General features: G+C 34.6%; 2 protein-coding genes across 2 annotated transcripts; both read right to left on the bottom strand.

Moving 5' to 3' along the window:
* Positions 1-7,454: 7,454 nt before the first annotated feature.
* LOC115725466 (pathogenesis-related homeodomain protein) lies at positions 7,455-11,748 on the bottom strand. The gene is given in 11 exon segments (XM_030654996.2): positions 7,455-7,493; positions 7,495-7,647; positions 7,879-7,929; positions 8,493-8,582; positions 8,665-8,898; positions 9,048-9,317; positions 9,403-9,515; positions 9,608-9,731; positions 9,918-10,083; positions 10,596-10,849; positions 11,371-11,748. Coding segments are annotated over 10 exon segments (1,455 nt in total). The 5' UTR covers positions 10,826-10,849; positions 11,371-11,748; the 3' UTR covers positions 7,455-7,469.
* A 4,603-nt stretch (positions 11,749-16,351) lies between these two features.
* LOC115725463 (uncharacterized) lies at positions 16,352-19,663 on the bottom strand. Its single transcript, XM_030654994.2, has 2 exons — positions 19,245-19,663; positions 16,352-16,665 (listed from the first exon to the last, which is right to left on the bottom strand). The coding sequence occupies exon 1, from the start codon at positions 19,524-19,526 to the stop codon at positions 19,257-19,259; it is 270 nt and encodes an 89-aa protein (XP_030510854.1). The 5' UTR covers positions 19,527-19,663; the 3' UTR covers positions 16,352-16,665; positions 19,245-19,256.
* Between the last annotated feature and the right edge of the window lie 394 nt (positions 19,664-20,057).

Here is a 20,057-nt window from a genome sequence, read left to right as displayed (position 1 = left end):
CACTGACTTATTAATTCTTCGTTGAATCAACGCATAGAACTTAGAATTGCACTCTCAGTATATAGAATGCTCTATATGTTCCACCATATAGACACATCATTAGTTATCCATTGTTATAATCCTAATGTGATCAATGATCCTCTATATGAATGATCTACACTGTAAAGGGATTAGATTACCGTAACACCCTACTATGTATTCTATCCTTAAAACACTTGACCCCGTATAAATGATATTTCAGCTTATGTGAAATGAGATCTCCACCATTTATTTTCGTTTGGTCAAGCTCGAAGGAGATCATCCTTTGCTTACTATTCGCCAGATAGAAGCTATAGATTCCATGTTTATGCTAGCGCTCCCACTCAATTGCACTACCGTGTTCCCAAAATGTACGTATCACCCTCACCTAAAAGTAGGCTTAACTAACAAATCAAAGAACACGAATAGCCTTTCAAGATTGAGCCTAATCATAACAGGATTAAGATCATTTGATCTAGGATCAACTAGGTGATATTGACTTGAATAGATATTACGGTAAGTTTAATAAATCTAAGTCAAAGTTCAATATCGGTCCCTTCCGATGCATACTCCATGCATCCAACCTGAGCTTTACTTTAACCAATGTTCTGGAAAGAACATAGTATTTCTCCAAATACAAGTAAACTCTTGTTGTAGATTATCATATCAGTAAAACCCTATGTCTGATAAATCTAGGAAACTTTATTCACATAGTCATGTTTACTTTCCAATGTGTTGACGGCACAATAAACAGGATCAAGTATGTGAAAAGGGTTTCAGATTAATCTATACATTATGTACATATAATCATGAAATAAATCATGTGAACCATGCAACATTAAATGTTATTTCTGATCTATATTAATAAGTAAATCTGATTATATTGAAATGAGTTTTATTTAGGGCATAAAACCCAACAAATATGTGTTGCTATAATGGAACAAGGGCTTTATGTTTTAAGACCGAGTACTCAAATCTCACTAAATAGTGAACTTTTCAGTGTAGCTAGACCTAGAAACCTAAAAAGAAAAGAGATTGATAATGATGATCAAACTTATCTATGGCATTTACGTTTAGGTCACATAGGCTTTGATAGACTCAATAGGCTCACCAAAGACGGTCCATTGAAAAATGTCGTCTTAGGTGAACTGCCAGTATGCGAGTTCTGCCTAGAAGGAAAAATGACTAAACATTCTTTCTCTGCAAAGGGAGAGCGTGCCAAAATCCCTCTAGGGTTAATGCATTCCGATGTCTGCGGACCTTTGAATGTCAAAGCCCGAGGTGGTTATGAGTATTTTGTCACTTTCATTGACGATTTCTCTAGATATAGTTTTCTTTACCTAATGCAAAAGAAATCTGAAACGTTTGAAAAGTTTCAGGAGTTTCATGCTTTAGCCCAAAACCAATTAGGTAAATCATTAAAGATCTTGCGAACTGATAGGGGTGGAGAATATATGGATATGTAGTTCAAAGATCATTTAATTGAACTTAGAATTGAATCCCAATACACTGCCCCAGCCACTCCACAACAAAATGGAGTTGCAGAAAGAAGAAATCGCACTCTTTTGGAAATGGTTAGGTCTATGCTGAGTTATTCAACTCTGTCTACGTCCTTCTGGGGATATGCTATACAGATGGCAAATGACATTCTAAATGTTGTTCTATCTAAAGCAGTCCCTAAGACACCCGTCGAACTTTGGAATGGTCGAACACCTAGTTTACGCCATTACAGAATTTGGGGGTGCCCTGCTCATGTCTTAAGAAAGAAAGAAGGCAAACTTGAATGACGTACCGAAGTGTGCATGTTTGTCGGAAATTCTAAAGAGACTAGGGGTGGACTATTTTATAGTCACAAGGATAATAAAGTGTTTGTTTCTACAAATGCTACTTTCCTTGAAGAGAACTATATTAAAGACTACAAACCGAAAAGTAAAGTTGTTCTAGAGGAATTGCTATCAGATATAAGTCCTTCCAATGTTTCGTCCTCTTCCACTCGTGAAGAAGACAATCCCACTCCCTCAGTTGAACAAACTGAGAAATCTACTACTAAAGTTTCTGTTCAGAAGACAACCGTACCTCGTCGTAGTGGGAGGGTTTCAACAAAACCTGCTCGTTGTGGCTTGGATGGTGAAATCAATATGGTCGTAGGTGACGGTATTGATGACGATCCATTAACCTATAAACAGGCAATGGCTAGTCCGCAACGGAAACGATGGTCAGCCGGCATGGATTTAGAAATGGATTCCATGAAAAAGAACAAAGTCTGGGAATATGTAGACGCACCTGACGACTATCATCCGATAGGATGCAAGTGGGTTTACAAGAAGAAAAGAGGAGCTGGAGGCGAAGTCGAAACTTTTAAATCTAGACTTGTAGCCAAGGGTTATACCCAAAGAGAAGGTGTGGACTATGAGGAAACTTTTAGTCCTGTTGCCATGCTCAAATCCATCCGAATTCTTCTCTCCATATTTCTTTGCTTTCAATTATGAAATACGGCAAATGGATGTCAAGACTGCCTTCCTTAATGGGGTACTTGAAGAAACCATCTATATGGAGCAACCGAAGGTTATGTTCTTCCCGGGCGGAAAAGAAAGTTTGCAAGTTAAACAGGTCTATCTATGGACTTAAGCAAGCTTCTCGCTCATGGAACAAGAGGTTTGATGAAATCATCAAGACCTACGGCTTTCTTCAGAATGAAGATGAACCTTGTGTTTACCAACTCAAGGAAGACCAAATAGTAGTATTCATGGTCCTTTATGTTGATGACATTTTGATCATTGGAAACAATGTCAAGAAAATGACTCACATCAAGGAATGGCTCAACACTCAATTCGATATGAAAGATTTGGGTGAAGCAGCCTATGTTCTTGGTATTCAGATTATAAGAAACCGGAAGAACAGATCTCTTGCTCTCTCTCAAACAACCTACATAGACAAAGTCTTAGAGAGATTCTCCATGAGCAACACCAATGGGGCAAACATGCCTTAGATATGGTATTCGTCTATCTAAGGAACGATCTCCGTGATCCTCGAGATAGAGGACATGGCGAAAATTCCTTATGCCTCTGCGGTTGGAAGTCTAATGTATGCAATGTTATGCACTAGACACGACATACGGTTATCTTGTTGGAATCGTGAGCGGTATCGATCTAATCCGGGACAAGAACATTGGAATGCGATTAAGTATATTACGAAATACTTAAAGAGTACAAGGAATCTTGTGTTAGTCTACAAGGGTGGTGCTTTAAATCCCATAGGCTACACCGATTCGGATTTCCGAGGCAAGTCTTGAAGACGGGAAATCTACATACGGGATGGTGTTTACTCTTGGGGGTGGAGCGAGTGGTTTGGAGAAGTGCTAAACAAACCGCGATATCGGACTCAGCTATGGAAGCTGAATACATAGCGACGGCAAGGCTGCTAAAGAACTTGTACGGCTAAGAAAGTTCTTCACCGGCATAGGAGTTGTTCTGGAATGGAAAAGCCTGCGGTACTACTCTGTGATAACAATGGAGCAATAGCAAACAGCAAAGAACCTCGAAGCCACAAGAGAAGCAAACACATTGAAAGGAAGTATCACATTATCAGAGAATACGTGGCAAGAGGGGATGTACTAGTTGAGAAAGTTGACACAGAGGACAACCTAGCTGATCCATTTACCAAAGTCCTGGCCGTGATGACCTTTGAAAAGCCTTTGTCGAGAATTTAGGATTAATTGATATGTACTAATTAGTTTTATATTAGTGCAAGTGGGAGTTTGTTAGGTTTTATGCCCTAAATAAAACTTCATTTCAATGTAATCTATTTTATTCAACATCAATAAAGAAACAGAAGTATTTTTCATTAATTTGTGTATGTTTTGGTTCACTTTATCAATTGCTTGTCTATTTGATTTATAAATTCATCTTAAACCCTTTTCACATACTTGATCATGTTTATTGTGCTGTAATCACATTGGAAAGTAAACATGACTATGTGAATAAAGTTTCCTAGATTTATCAGACACAGGGTTTTACTGATATGATAATCTACAACAAGAGTTTACTTGTATTTGGAGAAATACTATGTTCTTTCCAGAACATTGGTTAAAGTAAAGCTCAGGTTGGATGCATGGAGTATGCATCGGAAGGGACCGATATTGAACTTTGACTTAGATTTAATTAAACTTACCGTAGAATCTATTCAAGTCAATATCGCCAAGTTTATCCTAGATCAAATGATCTTAATCCTGTTATGTTTAGGCTCAATCTTGAAAGGCTATTCGTGTTCTTTGATTTGTTAGTTAAGCCTACTTTTAGGTCAGGGTGATACGTACATTTTGGGAACACGGTAGTACAATTGAGTGGGAGCGCTAGCATAAACATGGAATCTATAGCTTCTATCTGGCGAATAGTAACCAAAGGATGATCTCCTTCGAGCTTGACCAAACGAAAATAAATGGTGGAGATCTCATTTCACATAAGCTGAAATATCATTTATACGGGGTCAAGTGTTTTAAGGATAAAATACATAGTACGGTGTTACGGTAATCTAATCCCTTTACTGTGTAGATCATTCATATAGAGGATCATTGATCAAATTAGGATTATAACAATGGATAACTAATGATGTGTCTATATGGTGGAAGATATAGAGCATTCTATATACTGAGAGTGCAATTCTAAGTTCTATGCGTGGATTCAACGAAGAATTAATAAGTTAGTGAATTTTAGTGCTAAATTCTTGATCTACTTATTGGAAGCTCGGTTATATAGACCCATGGTCCCCCCACTAGTTGAGATAATATTGTTTGTAAGACTCATGTAATTGGTTTTGATTAATCAATTATAATTCACAAATTAGACAATGTCTATTTGTGAAATTTTCACTAAGTAAGGGCGAAATTGTAAAGAAAGAGTTAATAGGGGCATATTTTGTTAATTATGATACTTTGTATGGTTCAATTAATAAATATGATATATGACAATATTATTTAATAATTATTTATAGTTATTAAATAGTTAGAATTGGCATTTAAATGGTTGAATTAGGAAATTGGCATTTTTGAGAAAATCAGATAGAAAAGGTGTTAAAATTGCAAAATTGCAAAAAGCAAGGCCCAGTCCACTAAGCCATGGCCGGCCACCTTTGTAGGCTTTTTAAGTTGATATTTTTCATTATTTTAATGCCAAATAATTCAAATCTAACCCTAGTGGAATGCTATAAATAGATAGTGAAGGCTTCAGGAATTCAGAAAACCTGAGCCTCTCTCTCTACCTTGGCCGCCACCCTCTCTCTCTCTTCTTCCTTGATAATTTCGACCTACCTTAGTGATCAGAGTAGTGCCCACACACATCAAGCAATACTTCAATCATAGTGAGGAAGATCGTGAAGAAAGATCATCAGCAAAGGAGATTCAGCATCAAGGATTCAGAGAAAGAAGATCCAGGTTCAGATCTTGATAATATTCTGCTACAGAAAGGATTCAAGGGTTAGAGATCTGAACGGAAGGAATCATTTAATTCCGCTGCACCCAATGTAAGGTTTCTTAAACTTTATATGTGTTTAATTTATCGTTTTAGAAAGTTCTTATTTAGGATGTTAATAAACATACTTGGGAGTAGATCTAAGATCCTGGTAAAATAATTTCCAACAGTTGGCTACACTTTTATATATATCAAGAATGTTAGAAATATTCTAAAATATTCAGAAGAATTATGACCTCATCATTTACAACGGTATAAAGGGAATAAAATCATAATAGAATGATAGGACAATGATTGCATTGAGGGGACCATTTTGCTATTTGTTATGACACCTGTACACCTCTATACAATGACAATTAAACTCCTTAATTCATTTCTTAACAGTCAAAACACAAAAGGAGGTGTAGGTTATTGTACATAGCAAACAAATTATGGTGCTTTATTCAATTTGATTGTAATTCTTTAAAAATGAGACTAACTTGTTACAAAAATATATAAACCAGGACAAAAAGTAACTAAAGGAGATTATCTGTATACTTGAAATCAATTTATAACCTTCTTTTCCTTTAATATAAGTTAGTTACCAAAAGATACATTTAATTTGGCACTTGGGAAGACCCCAAGACTGTTCATGTTTTAAATATGTAAAATATTCTATACAGAAAAAAGAAAAATAGTAAGAAAATAAAAACATTCCAGAGCATCAAGACTTTTCCTTTAGCTCTGCTACTGGAACATAAATCACAGAGGGTTCATTCCAAGGGTTTTTAGCTTTGTTGTTTTGAAACTTTAGCAGTTTCTGCTTTATAGTTTCTAATCTACCTGTAACTTTACAGAGTCTCTCCATTTCTGCTTCTGCATCTTCACTTCCAAACCCAGCAAACAAATTGAACCTCTTCCTCATTTTACTCCTTTCTTTTGAACACTTCTTCAACTTCACATCATCACCCAACTCCATAGATTCCTGATTCACATACACAACAAAGTATTCGTTAATATTCTCGAGTCTACTAATTTACTTGATAGAAAATTTAGGAGAAAAGAAGTGATAACAGTAATCTTTTTTTCTAACTCTCATAACTGTATGACATGTATTTTTATTAAATTCTACATTTCAACAACATTGCAAATTATGAATACAATTCAGTGTCAAAGAATGAGATAGGGAAAAAAAAAGAGCATTTAGCATTTTTCTCAAAGAAGAATTCGCAAAAAGCATGCACAAGAGTTCAACAGGTTAGTAGAGTCAACTACACTAAAATCAAAATCACAGATAAAACAAATGCAACCCCAAGAAGAAAGGAATGAAGATAGAACTTTTGAAATATAAAGTGTAATCTTTTTTGATCAATGAATCTATATATTGCAGCAGATAATCAAAATGCAACAATCTCAAAATGTAGAGAAAAGAAGAAGCACTTTAATAACCAGCAAAGCATAGCATGCTGAAGATGAAACAGAAGAAACTAATCTGTGATGTTCAGCAATACCAGGACTATCTAGACAGACAAATCTAGTTCACTTGGGCAAAATGACCAACAAGATCTTCCCTACTAAGATAACAAAATAACCCACAAGATCTTCCCTATTAACATAGCAAAATAACCCACAAGATCTTCCCTATTAACATAGCAAAATAACCCACAAGATCTTCCCTATTAGCACAGCAAAATGACCCAAAAGATCTTCCCTATTAACACAGCAAAATAACCCACAAGATCTTCCCTATTAACATAGCAAAATAACCCAAAAGATCTTCCCTAATAACACAGGAAAAAAACACACAAGATCTTCCCTATTAACACAACAAAATAACCCACAAGATCTTCCCTATTAACATAGCGAAATAACCCTAACTGATAAGATAATCTCAACTATTGATAAGCAAACATCACATTTACATTAGACTCGAGACAACAACCTTCTTCCTATTTGCAGGTGACATAACAGAGGAATTCTTGCGGTGCTTCATCTTTGAAGGGCTGCTTAGTGATTTTGGGCGCTTTCTCTGAGACAGCTTCTTATTCTTTACAACATGAACCACAGTTTCTGTTGAGGTATTGTCTGACATAACAAGATCTGGAGCTTCTTTCATCATATTTTCAAATCTTGGATGCTTAGGTAATCCAGGAGTCAAAGTGTGAACCTGTTTGACTCCCTCTGCCTGAACATGGAAAACCAATATACCGTCAGGTACCTCAACAAGGATAGTGTTTAACAAAAAGGTAAGGTGATTAGATCAAAGCTACCATTTTGCTCTTCAAAACAGAAAAATAATAATAATTACAGGCTACAAATAACAAAACTGAAGATAAGTTATATAGAGTTGCAAAACTAACAGAACAGTAAGAGGTGAGTAGCAGATTTGCGTAATAGAATATGGTCACCAACTTACCTTCCTTGTTTTCAAAGCTAAATAACGAGCATTTTTGAACCATTTGCTAACCTGAAATTGTCATTTTAAAGAGTCAATATGTGAAATCTAAAAAGTACAAAGCCTAGCCATTAGAGCTTCTCCAAGGGTGCTGTGTATTTTTCACCAAAAATGGCTAAAATGCTATTTTAACTTTTGTCAACTTTGTTACAACCATGCTCCTTATCTTATCTAGCATAAGTTATTTTGATCCATATTTAAAAAAAAATAATAATAAAAAAAAATAAAATCTTTTTTTTTTTAATTAAAAAATTCATACAAAAAGTAGCTTTGTTAAAAAAAATGGCACTGTCTATTTTGGAGATGAATATAGGAATTGGTTGGAGTGCTATTATTTATATTCCACTCTCTATTACAGCTACAATGTTATAAAAGCTACTACTCAAAAAAAAAAATCCATTCTCCAATAAAGAAAGTTGTAAAGAGAAAGATAAATCAATCAATCAGATAGCACATATTACATCTTAAAACTAGGAGATCTATTTATTAGTGCACATCAAACAAAGCAATTCTTGAAAACAATTTTAGATAGATTTGTGAGCGGTAGAATACTCATGCGTGTTTGAGAGTGTTACCTTTTCAGAATCAAGGCCTAATTCCTTCGAAAGATTCTCCTTCACATCTCTAGATGGAAGTTCATTCTCGGCAAAAACTTCACGAAGCCTCTGGTGTAGTACAAAAGTATGTATTTAATTAGTACAAGAAAATAGAGCTCTAATCAAAACTTTTGTGGGGAAGATAGACTACCTCAACAGCGATCCGAGGAATTCTGAAAAATGACCTCCTAATTTGTGCTTCAGGAGGGAGTTGCCCTTCCACTTCCTCAACATCAACATCTGAATTTACTTTCTCACTTTCAAAAAGTGTCATAAGGGTACTAGCAGCATCAGACTCTTTCGCTCTTCGCTTTCTTTTGGAAGGACCCCAATCTTCATCTTCACTAATTTGCTCACATGGAGGAGCATCTTTCCCAAACATTTCCTTTTACAAGCAAAATAATCTCATTAAATCTATTACTGAAGTTTGGAAATACTAAAGCTAATATTTTTATCACATATTGCTCAAGGATCCATGCATAATCTCTTTCTTTTACTTTGAAAACAAATAGATACTAAAGTTTAAATACTCACATCATATAACTTTCTATAATCAACATCTCTTCTCTGCCTGCGGCCACATACTATGCCACCATCTGATTCGTCTGATCCAACACTACCATCAGTAGAAAATTCACCCTCCCACACATGGTCATCAGTATCTTCACCACTAATGCTGCTGCTATTTTCTTTTCTCTCTGGGTCATAATTTTCATCTCCAGAATCATCTGAAGGCCATTCCACATCTGGATGAAGTGATGCATTTGCATCTTCAGGCAAAGCAGCTTCCTCCTCAAAAACATCCTTCACAGAAAATAACTCAACTATTTGACTACTGGTAAAAAGAGAACTACATTTAAGAACTAAAACCAGTTTCAGAATGACTAACCTCCCAACTATTATTCATGGAAAAATATGTCCCGAGATGAGCATTAACTGCTTCTAGAATTTCCATTCTACACTCGCAAAATCTGCAAAACCATCCTTGATCTCCCGGTGGAACTGTAATTTTTCCGTCAATATAGTCAATTATTAACCTATCTTATTGATTAGAAACCAAATCAAATTTACAAGACAGTGGTTAATAAACTTACTACTCTCAGTGTCCAATGGAGGATCAAGACATTTCTGATGAAAAGCAGAATTGCATGTTCCATCACAGAGTATAATATCATTATCAGGAAAAGCTTCACGTAACTTACACTTTGCACAAAATATCTAGGCATTTCAAAGACAAAAACATGAATATAGAAGTTATACAACATACTTTAGAGTAATACAAAGTACTTAAAAGGAATTTAATAACCAGGTTTTCCTGAGCCAAGTTCATAAAGATGTAGCACATCTCTACACTAGATGAAAATTCAAAATACAAAAAGAACTAGAGCGATAAGAAGCAATTACATGTTCATGGTAAACAGATCCATCAGGAGCCATAACAGAATCTTCGATACTTCCTACCGAACTAAGGGAATCCAATTGTCTAATGGCATCTCGAATACCAAGCTTATACTTCAAAATCTGTTTCTTCGCCCTTTGAAGTTCATTTTCTGGCTTAATCTTTTCTCGACTGTAGCAAAAATTTAAAATTAAAAACATCAAACAAACAAGTAACCACATTGAAAACATTTGGCTTAATCTTTTCTCGACTTGCAAAAATTAAAATTAAAAACATCAAACAAGTAAACACATTGAAGTTGAAACAAAACACCAAAAGTTTATGCTCATTCATCAACTGATTCTACACCGCAAGTTATACAAGAGTTGCACAACATTATCAAAATATAGTAAGATAATTCAATGCAAATTGGCCATACATTGTCCCAATGATAATATACATGTAGACCAGTTAAGTATCCTCAGCACACACATACATGTTAAGTAACTTTAAATTGTCAACATTAAAGTGAAAGGCTGTTGTATGATTCATAAATTGTTCAAACTTAAAAGAAGATAATAACAGATAGCCTCATTAGACATCTTCAAAACAGCTTATATTTTTTATAATACTTGAGCTATCAAAAATGCACCAGCAAAACGGTTTTTAAACAATAGACATAATAGAGGTTATCTTTCACATACCTCTGTCCTTTCCAGCCTTCACCAGAATAAGCATCAATAAGGTTCTGCTCCAGTTTCATTTGGTTCAAGAGATACCTTGTTCTCCTCTGTAATCGAGAAGCTTCATCTAACTCTTCATTTCTAGCCTTCTTCCTTTTCTGTCTCCTCCTCCTCTTCTCATTGTTTGGTTCAATCTTTTCATATTGACACTTCAATAAAGAATGTTTCTTTGAAGACTTAGTACCACGCATTCTGGACTCTAGTAAGTATTCACCCTGAAAATTATAACAGAAATAATATCTACTTATATATATTAATGAAAGAGAAAACAAAATCACTAAATCAGAGACTTCAGGAACTATGTCCTTCTCGGCAAACTATTTGGAAAGAAAAAAAAAGCAGTAATTCCAACTCCAGCTAAAAAGATTTTTTTTTCCTGGGAATTCGGGAAACTACTAACAAAAATGTGATAATTGATGTTGCATTGATAAAAGAATATTTTTCAGAGATTTTAGTTCAGAGGCAATAAACTTAAGTAAACTGTTCTCCAGAAAAACAAATAAGGCCTATTAGAGCTGCTCTAAGCATGAAGAGATCACTCGAGAATTCCACTATACTAGCTAAAAAACAGAAAAGCTTGATCTTTTACAATAACCCAGAAATCTAAAAAGACAACCATTTCAAGTAATTCTGATCACTGAAATTGAAATCATACTGATACCCAAATGAAAATTTTGCAAGATTAAGCCAAAATCAAAGCTTGGAATCAAATGTAAATAGAAGATAAAAGACTGACCCAGGAAAGAAACGAAACAGTGGAAGAGTGGGGGACGATCTATGAATTGATACTAAATAGAAGCAATGGGAGGGTATATATACATGGAAGAAGAGGCATTTGCTGTGATTGATGATGGGATTTCAAAATTTGAATTTGAAATTTTCTCTTTATGAGATTTCTTGTAGTCAGTGGAAGGCTTCACCGGTGATGCTACTTTCGAAGCGCCACCCAAACCCAACGGTCTCTCTCTCTCTCTCTTAAGTCTCCAGTTCCTTCCGTCTACCAATCTAGTTCGTCTCAAACTACCACTTTCTTGCATTACCAGCACACTTTTGTTTTCATTTTCCAATTTTTTTTTCCCTTAGTTATGTTTTTTTTTTTTTTTCCTGTACTTATATTCTATGAGTGAAAGATATTTATAATATTCTAAATTAAAAAAAATATTAAAATATTTCTTTAAATAGAGTCTTCTAAGTTCTAACGAATTAAAAATCATCTTGCTTTTTATTTTTATTTCATTTTATTAAAGATAAAAGTACATCAATAAATTATAAACCCAATCCTTTGTAAAAAAAAACAATAAACCCAATCTATTTAGTAAGAAAAAAAAGAAAGTTGTCATAAATATAAAGTAAAACCATCAATATAAAGTAAAACCGTATTTAAGAATACTCTATTCAAGAATAATCTCTAATTTATTATAAAAAATTAAAGTCTAAGTTATAAATAAGAATAACCTCTAAATTTAAATTAGTTATATATTTTCTAAGTCCCGTATTAACAAAGTATACATCTATGCTCTATATAAGAATAATTACATTTTAATAAAATATATACATATATTTTATAAATTTATTTTCGCAAAATTAATAATTTTATTTCAAATTATAATACATGTATAAATAATATATTTACTCTAAAATAATTTTATTATGATATAGTACTCATGATTGTTTATTGTTATTATTGTTATATTGATATTTTTTGGTATTTAATTTTTATTTTCTAGTATAACTCTATTTAGTTATAACCTCTTAATTAGAATATAATTTTCTTAGTCCCAATTGTATTCTTGAATAGAGGTTCTACTGTATATAGCACAAAAAATATTATATAAAATAATTAATATTCACACACTAATTAGTAATTATACATAATGAGTATAAAGACACAAAAATTTCAAAGGAAATTGCATTGTATATTTTATTTTATTTGTTTTAATTTTTACCTTTAATTTCATAATTTTTAACATATACCTACTTTTATAGATGATGTTCCTATTATATCCCTTAGATTAATGTAAATCATATGTACACTTAAGTGGAGGGTAAAGATATATTAGGCAATTTACTCATAAAAGTGGGTAGATTTTAATAAAATAAAATATGAGGGTATTTTTGGTTAATGAATATAAAAAAGAGGTATTCCTCAATTCATCTCAAAATTTCACATACTATTTATATTTATATAAGACTAGGAAATAGACCGCGCTTCGCGTGCGGCGGTTAAATAATTATATAAATATTAATTGAACAATAAAATTAGTATCAAATAATTTTAAATTTATTTTTGTGTATTTTTTAAAAAATATATGCTTATTTAAAAAAAAAAATCTATATAGAAAACTCTAAATAATAAAAAAATTATCACACAACTTCTTATATAAATAAGAAAATCAGACAATTTTTTTTAAAAAAAATATACATTATTGTGAAGAATTAAAAACTAAATATTTCTTACACAAAATAGAGATCTAAAACAGAAAAAAGATAATAAATATGTAGAAAATTCATCATCTCTTTCCGAACAACTCTAAAGCTTCGAACAGTGAGTAAGTTCTTCATCTCTTTCCTTTTTTATGTTTGAATATTTGATTTTCTGGGTTTCCATTGTAGAAAATTCGATAGTTCTTGAACTTGTTCTAGGAAAACCTAGAAAATTTAGGTTTAGGAATATGAGATTTTGATTATGTTCATCCATGTGACGTGATTGTGATCGCATTCTGATTTTGATCCACGATATTCGGTTTCACTTGCCCATTGGGGGTTTAGTAAAAATTAACCCTTAATTCGAAGTTTTGAATTTCTGGGTTATAAACCTAATATCATGCAAAATCTTCTTTTTTAATCATTCAATCGGACCTAGTCGGTATATTCAATTTGTTTTTGTTCGATATCCCGACCATACTCATCTTGTGTCCTATCTTTTGTAGATGAACCCTGGTGAGCTTTAGGGAGGAGAACATCATACTCACCAGGACCCTCTTCAACTTTTGTACGAGGGTCAACCTCGTCTTTGTGCCAGTCTATCCTCATCAAGTGACGGTCTTTCCAAATCAAGCTTTGAGGATTGGGAGATAAGCAGCGAACATACACCTTCTTCAGAACTCGAGGTGCAACACCATTTTTATCCTGACCAGATCCCAGGTGAAGGCTTCGGACGTTTCATCTGGGAGCTCATGAAGGGGTGGAGACAATATTTGTCGTCCAACTGGACATATATTGTCCGCCCAGATATAGTTGACACTATACCCGTAGGCTGCCCAAGTTCTGCTGTTGTAGGTACGCCTATAGCCACTTTCGATGTGACCGTTGCCAGGCACACTAATCAAACTCCAGCCAGGGATAGAATGATGGCGCACACGAAACAGACGGTTCGTAGATCAACCTTAACTGCTCCTCACGTGGCTCGAGTTGCCACAATGTCGAGCGCTGAACAAGTTCAGCTTGCTGCTAAGGAGGAAGACAATGAGGGGGATGTCGAAGTCCAAGAGGTGGAGGATCAGGGCGAGGCCCGTCCTGAAACTCCATCTAAAGTCGAGGAAGAGGGAGTTTCTCGAGGATCGCCCTTTTGGGGCTTCAACGAGGAAGCGAAACCCATGTCCAAGGCCGATGAAGTCTTGGTAGAGGGTGAAGACTATGTTACTGAGGAATACACTGAGGCTATTCCTCAGAGAAGGCAAAGAGTCGTAGGAGCTCGGTGGGTTTCTCCTCCATCTATAGTAACCCAAGCCAAGATGAAGAATTTGGAGAAGCACGACTATTTGGGAAATGTCGAATGCTTCTTCCCCTTTCCAAGTCACTAGGCAACTAGTCCAAAGTAGGGGTTTTGTGCCTGGTCGGGCGCTCATACCAAGCAGGGTGCAATTCTGCCTTTGCTTCCGTACTTCAAGAGGATTGCAGACTACTACCACCTCTGCCTGACCCAATTCACTCCGAAGGGCATCAAATATTTATCCGCCCTGTTCATCCTTTATGCCTCGCAAGGATGGGGCGACCCATCCCCAGACGACACTAACTAGCTTTTCAGCCTGAAGTCAACTCCCAAGCAGAGCAAGTCGGGGTATTTTTACTTCTCTCAATTGGATGAGAAGTGGCTGAAGGGCACTATGGACACCGATGTCAACAAAATAGGACATTTTGTGGACGAGCATTACTTCGTCCAGGGCATGGATACCGTCCACACTCGGTTATGGCAGATTCCCTCATACTGCCGCCCTCCTTTCATATTGAGACTCAGGGAGAGGGCACAAAAAATTCTTCAACTACCAGAAGCTGCTCGGAACATCACTTTGTTGGCCACTAAGGCCGACTATGTCAAGTACAAACTCTTCCCAAAGGACTTTGTACCGAGGCCCGTGAAGGAGAAGAAGAAAAAGGCAAAACCAAGTCGAGCTGGTGGGATCGAGCAGGAGAAAAAGCTCATTCAACTCAAGCATGGGGCAAAGTTGAAGGGAGACAATAGAGCCAAGTAGTATGCTCAATAATATTCAGAGCAGGAGAGGTCGAGCAAGAAGAAGAAAAAGGTTCTCCCAACCGACCAAGCACCAGCAGAACACACTATCAGGATTAGGGAACCTGATATGCATGCTCGCCCATCTGCCCAGTGGAAGGAAAAGGGAAAGTCGTCTTGGTAGAGCAGGAGGACTTTTCAGACGATGATGTCCCGTCAGTGCTTGTTCGGGAAAATGCCCCTGGCCGCGTGCAGGGTATTTTTAACTTGCACTTACTTTTTTTTATACTATGCTTTTACATCATATTTGCTTCTAACTGCGTCGTTTTGTTCGTGCAGAAATGTCTCAAAAGGTACTCCAAGCTTAGAAGAAAATAGTAGAGGATAGCTCGGGCCAGTCTCGTCCGCCCAAAAGATCTAAAGGCGGTGAGACTTCGTCCAAAGAGAAGGGGTCGGTCGAAGAGGTCATTGACCTTTCCGAGGAACGACCTACCGTGAACCCTCCAGTCCAGAAGGTCTCAAAATCAAAGAGTTCCAGAGGGGGGAGCTCGAACGGATCTAATCAAACTAGGACCCCTTCCACGGCCGTGGCGTTGAGGACGGAGGCAAAGAGGGCAAGGACATGCTCCAGTACTATCTGAACCGATCACTTCCTGAAGTGAGTGATCAACTGTCCGGGACAGACAATGAGCTATCTAAGGAACTGGTCTTAGGAGGAGTCCTGAAGGAGGCTACACAGGTAAATATTTCCTTCTTTGTTTTATTCTATTTTTGTAGCTCAAATTTTAACATTTTTCCGTTCAGGTCTACTTGAAGATGGCCTACGCCTATTCCCGAGCCAAGTCTACTGTTGTCAAGAACCTTGCCACCACCAACAAAATGCAGAAGGAGGTTGATGTAGCTACAAAGGAGGTTCAAGACGTGAGGAAGGATTTGTAGTGGTTGTGTTGTGGTTGCAAGTTGTAGTGGTGGTTTTCCATAAGAGTTTGAAGGTGGAAGAACATTGAGGGAGAATAATGATAAAAATATTTTTGTTAATTTTTAAATTATGTTGGAAATAATTATTTTGTGTTTTTGTTTAAAAATATATTACATTGACCAATAAAATTATGTATACTACGTAATGGTACATGTAAACAAACCACCATGACACTTAAAAGCAAGAATAAAAATATCTAATTGCTAACAAAACACAAATTTAAGAGGTTTTACCACTAAAATATAGATTTTGAGAGTTAGTTGCAAATGTATTAACATTTTAAGGAGATTTAACTGCAAATTACTCATGAATAGATAAAAAGGGTTTTAAGTGCTACATGTTATTTTCAGATAATGTGTCATCGCATTAATATTACTCACCATCGAAAGACCAAAAGTAAAAACAAAGCTGTTTCCCCTCAACCATTTCCTTTTAACAGTCAAATTACAGTAATTAAATATGATTAAGATTTTTATTTTCATCACTTAATGCTGACATGAACCATGAAGACAGTATCTTTCTGTCTAAAATTTGAAGATATCAAAAGAAAGAAAAGCATCAAACAAACAAATAGCCCCAAAATAAAGGTCCATCGCCCCTTGCTGCAATGAAATAGAAAACATATCAATACAAATAATAATAATAATGAGAATAGAAAAAGAAAAACTATCAAGTATAATTATAAGATCCATACATGATAGAATCACTAGTACCAAAAATCTAGGATCGAATGCAGGTTGTTCGCTAGTACAACAATTAAGGTTTCAGATCTTTGAAATGCTACTCCTCTCTTAAAAAAACAAAAATTGCAACACAAAACATAATTTTTTTTTTTTTTTGATGACTAACACAAAACAAAATTAACTGTAAAAAGGTTCAATAAGAGTCATATTACACATAATAGCAATTGTATTTGGGTCAATCAGGCACGCACAACAAGAGTAGTAAACATGCCTACGCCAACACCACAAGACATAAATGTGTCTAACACATCATGACATGAGCACAGGCAAAGACATGATAGGTAGACAAGACCAGACTTTCCAGGAAAGATGAAAAAAATGAATTCTCTTTTTTATTCAAGAGAAAAGATAATACAAATTGTTTTATCTCCTGCTTTTGATGTATTGGCCAGAGAGGCTTCTGATGAAAGTTGTTTAAGCGGCTAGACCTCCTTAGAGTTTACACAAGGTAAGTGAACAAGATGACATTACAAGTGGTTGCTACTAAAGATATGGTTTTTCCAAAAATAATTCCAGAGGAACAATAATTAAACACGAGAAAATGAAGCTCAAAGGGAAAATGCAAAAATGCAGCCATTATGAAAGAATTTAGAAAGGGAAGAGTAGAGTCGAATGAAACTAAGACAACTTTAAAGATGACATAATTAAAGTCATGTAACTATAAAAACACTAACACAACTTGTCTCTTTCTTTTGAAATAGTATTGAATAAAGGAATATCCTATGTGAATCTCGCTAGAAATGGGAGAATGCAAGATAATTTTTTTCCCATCAAATTACAGTGTAGAAAAAGACCTTACAAAGAAGAGCAACTGAAAATGTTATTTGTGCATTGAAATAAGATGAGCAAACCCTTCAAATAAGAAATGCTAAATCAGGGAGAAAAAATATGATGACACCGTCAAAGAACAATACCATGCCATCCATTCTTTAATACTGAGATATTTCAGATTTTCAAGATCTAAGGAGGATTATGTATCCAGAATTTATATATATATATATATATAATACATATCACCTAATGCGTATTCAGTATGGATGCTTAAGCCTCACTTTAATAACATTGTTTCGTGATAAAATTATTTTTAAGCTTAGAAAAAAAAACATAGAATCAGTAAAATTTCAAATAAACAGATAAAATAATTTCAATAAAGAAAGTAAATGACAAATAAGAATAATAACAATCAAAATTAAACTAAACAAAACTTACTTAACTTTCAACATTAGACTCTTCATCTACTTCGAACTTTTATCATTTTTTTTTTCAAATTTGTGTAATTGAAAAATGGTGGGATATCATTTTTTTTTTTTTTTGCAAATATGCTTCAATGTCACCAACAGGTGAAATTCAACAAATGCATTGGTACCAGAACAGCCGTTTCAAAGAACAATTTCAACAATATGTCACTTATGACATTTAGAAAAAAGATTATAATAAAATCAAGTCTGCAGAAAATATCAAACATATTCCATCCAACTGACGGGAACAAGAGAAAAACAGAGATAGGATTGAGATCAACGCCAAAAATAATAATGATAATTAAAAAAAAAGGTCCTGTGAGTAACGAGTGAAAACCTTTAATTAAAATTGGCATCAAGTTTTTGAATCATGTTGTTACATTAATAAATATAGTAATGAATAAAATAGAAAAGTGTGCTTCTAACTTATACTAAGTTTGTAAAGAGCATATCATGAATCTTGAAATTTAAAAAACGCAAAAATAAGTTGTGCAAATTCACCACTAAGGAAAAAACTCCTAATTACACTGACACGTGAAAGTACATGACAACTAATAGTTTAACAGAAAAATCATTTCAAAATCTATGAGATATGTTATTGACTTGATTCCGCCACTCTTTCGATACTACAGTGATGACTCATTGGTTCATTCCTTTCTTGATTTCTAATTGTACGAGTGCCAACGGCTACCAAAGCTACTACTACTACGGATAAAATAGTCCATAAACGAGGACACAGTTTGAGAAAAAAATGAATTCATGTCACAATCAGGCAAAACTTAGTATCAAATCAGATTTGAGAGACTCATTATCGATATATCAGGCTTCCGTCCGAAAAAGACATTAATAATTCAAATTCAAATTACCAGATATGAGTTGCAATCAAGCTATATATTTTTAATGTAAACTAAGTAAGGCCACACAAACTTAAGCAACAATACAAAATCTCAAAAAGAACAGCAATCAAAATTCCCTCGCACACCACGAAAACGGAGGAAAAGAAACAAGGCCAAATCAAACCCAATGAATAAAGTCAAGAAATTTATCTTCTCAGTTGAATATCTCATCAGTTCATAAAAAATTCCAAATCACATAAAGTAAAACTTAAACCCTAAAAACGAACAAAACTAAACAAATGGAATCTTCCCAATTCAAACATCCATATAATGAATTGATAACAAGAAAAGAGAAAGCCCAAACCTGAGGAATGAATCAATGGCCGTGTTCCTTGGCGTGCTGCTGGTGCTCGAGATGGCGGCGCTCTTCGGGCAGAGCGACGAGGTAGGAGAAGATCATTCCACCGAAGCAGACATGGTAGAGAGGATCGATGGAACCGGTCTGAATGTACTTAGCGTTGTAGTTATCCAAGCCTCTCACTACAGCATTCTTCGCACTCGCGATCGAGATCATTGGCTTCACGTGATCGGGCAATTCCTTCAACTTCAGGCCCCTAATCTCGTTGAAGAAGTTTCTCCACGCCATTTTTCTTTTTCCTAAATCGCAATTGGATTCACAGAGAAGATTATGAATTCGATGAAGCAAGAAACCTAACCCTAGAAAATGGAGGACGACCAGGAAGACGATCTCAGAGACTCAAATAGTTTTATTCGGATAGATTTGCCATATGGTCCCTAGACTATACTATATATTACGTTCTTGGTTCATATGAATCAATTTTAGCTATTATTTAATGAGTTTTTATTATATTATAAAAATTAATTTGCGGCATAAATAATTAAAATTAATTCTTAGTTTTAAATAAATATTTAAATTTTATTTTATTTTAAAATAATAAAAAAATATTCCAATGCAAAGATAAAATAATAGTAATAATTTATTCTAAAAAAAAAAAATAATAGTAATAATAATTTTTCATTAATTTTTTTTTTATGTATTTTAAATTTTATTTTATTTTTTACAGGTAAATACTATTTTGGACCCTGTGTTTTGCAAAAATTATCGATTAGATCTTGTGTTTTATTAAATGACAAAATAAACCCTGTATTTTTCAAA

Source organism: Cannabis sativa, chromosome 6, assembly GCF_029168945.1.
Source record: "Cannabis sativa cultivar Pink pepper isolate KNU-18-1 chromosome 6, ASM2916894v1, whole genome shotgun sequence".
NCBI lineage: Eukaryota > Viridiplantae > Streptophyta > Magnoliopsida > Rosales > Cannabaceae > Cannabis > Cannabis sativa.
The sequence above is the reverse complement of the archived record's forward strand: the minus strand, read 5'-3'. Positions and strand labels throughout refer to the sequence as shown.

What these genes read in the sequence shown, in the direction of transcription:
- LOC115725463 (XM_030654994.2), bottom strand. Translation starts at nt 19,526, where the DNA reads ATGGCGTGGAGAAACTTCTTCAACGAGATTAGGGGCCTGAAGTTGAAG.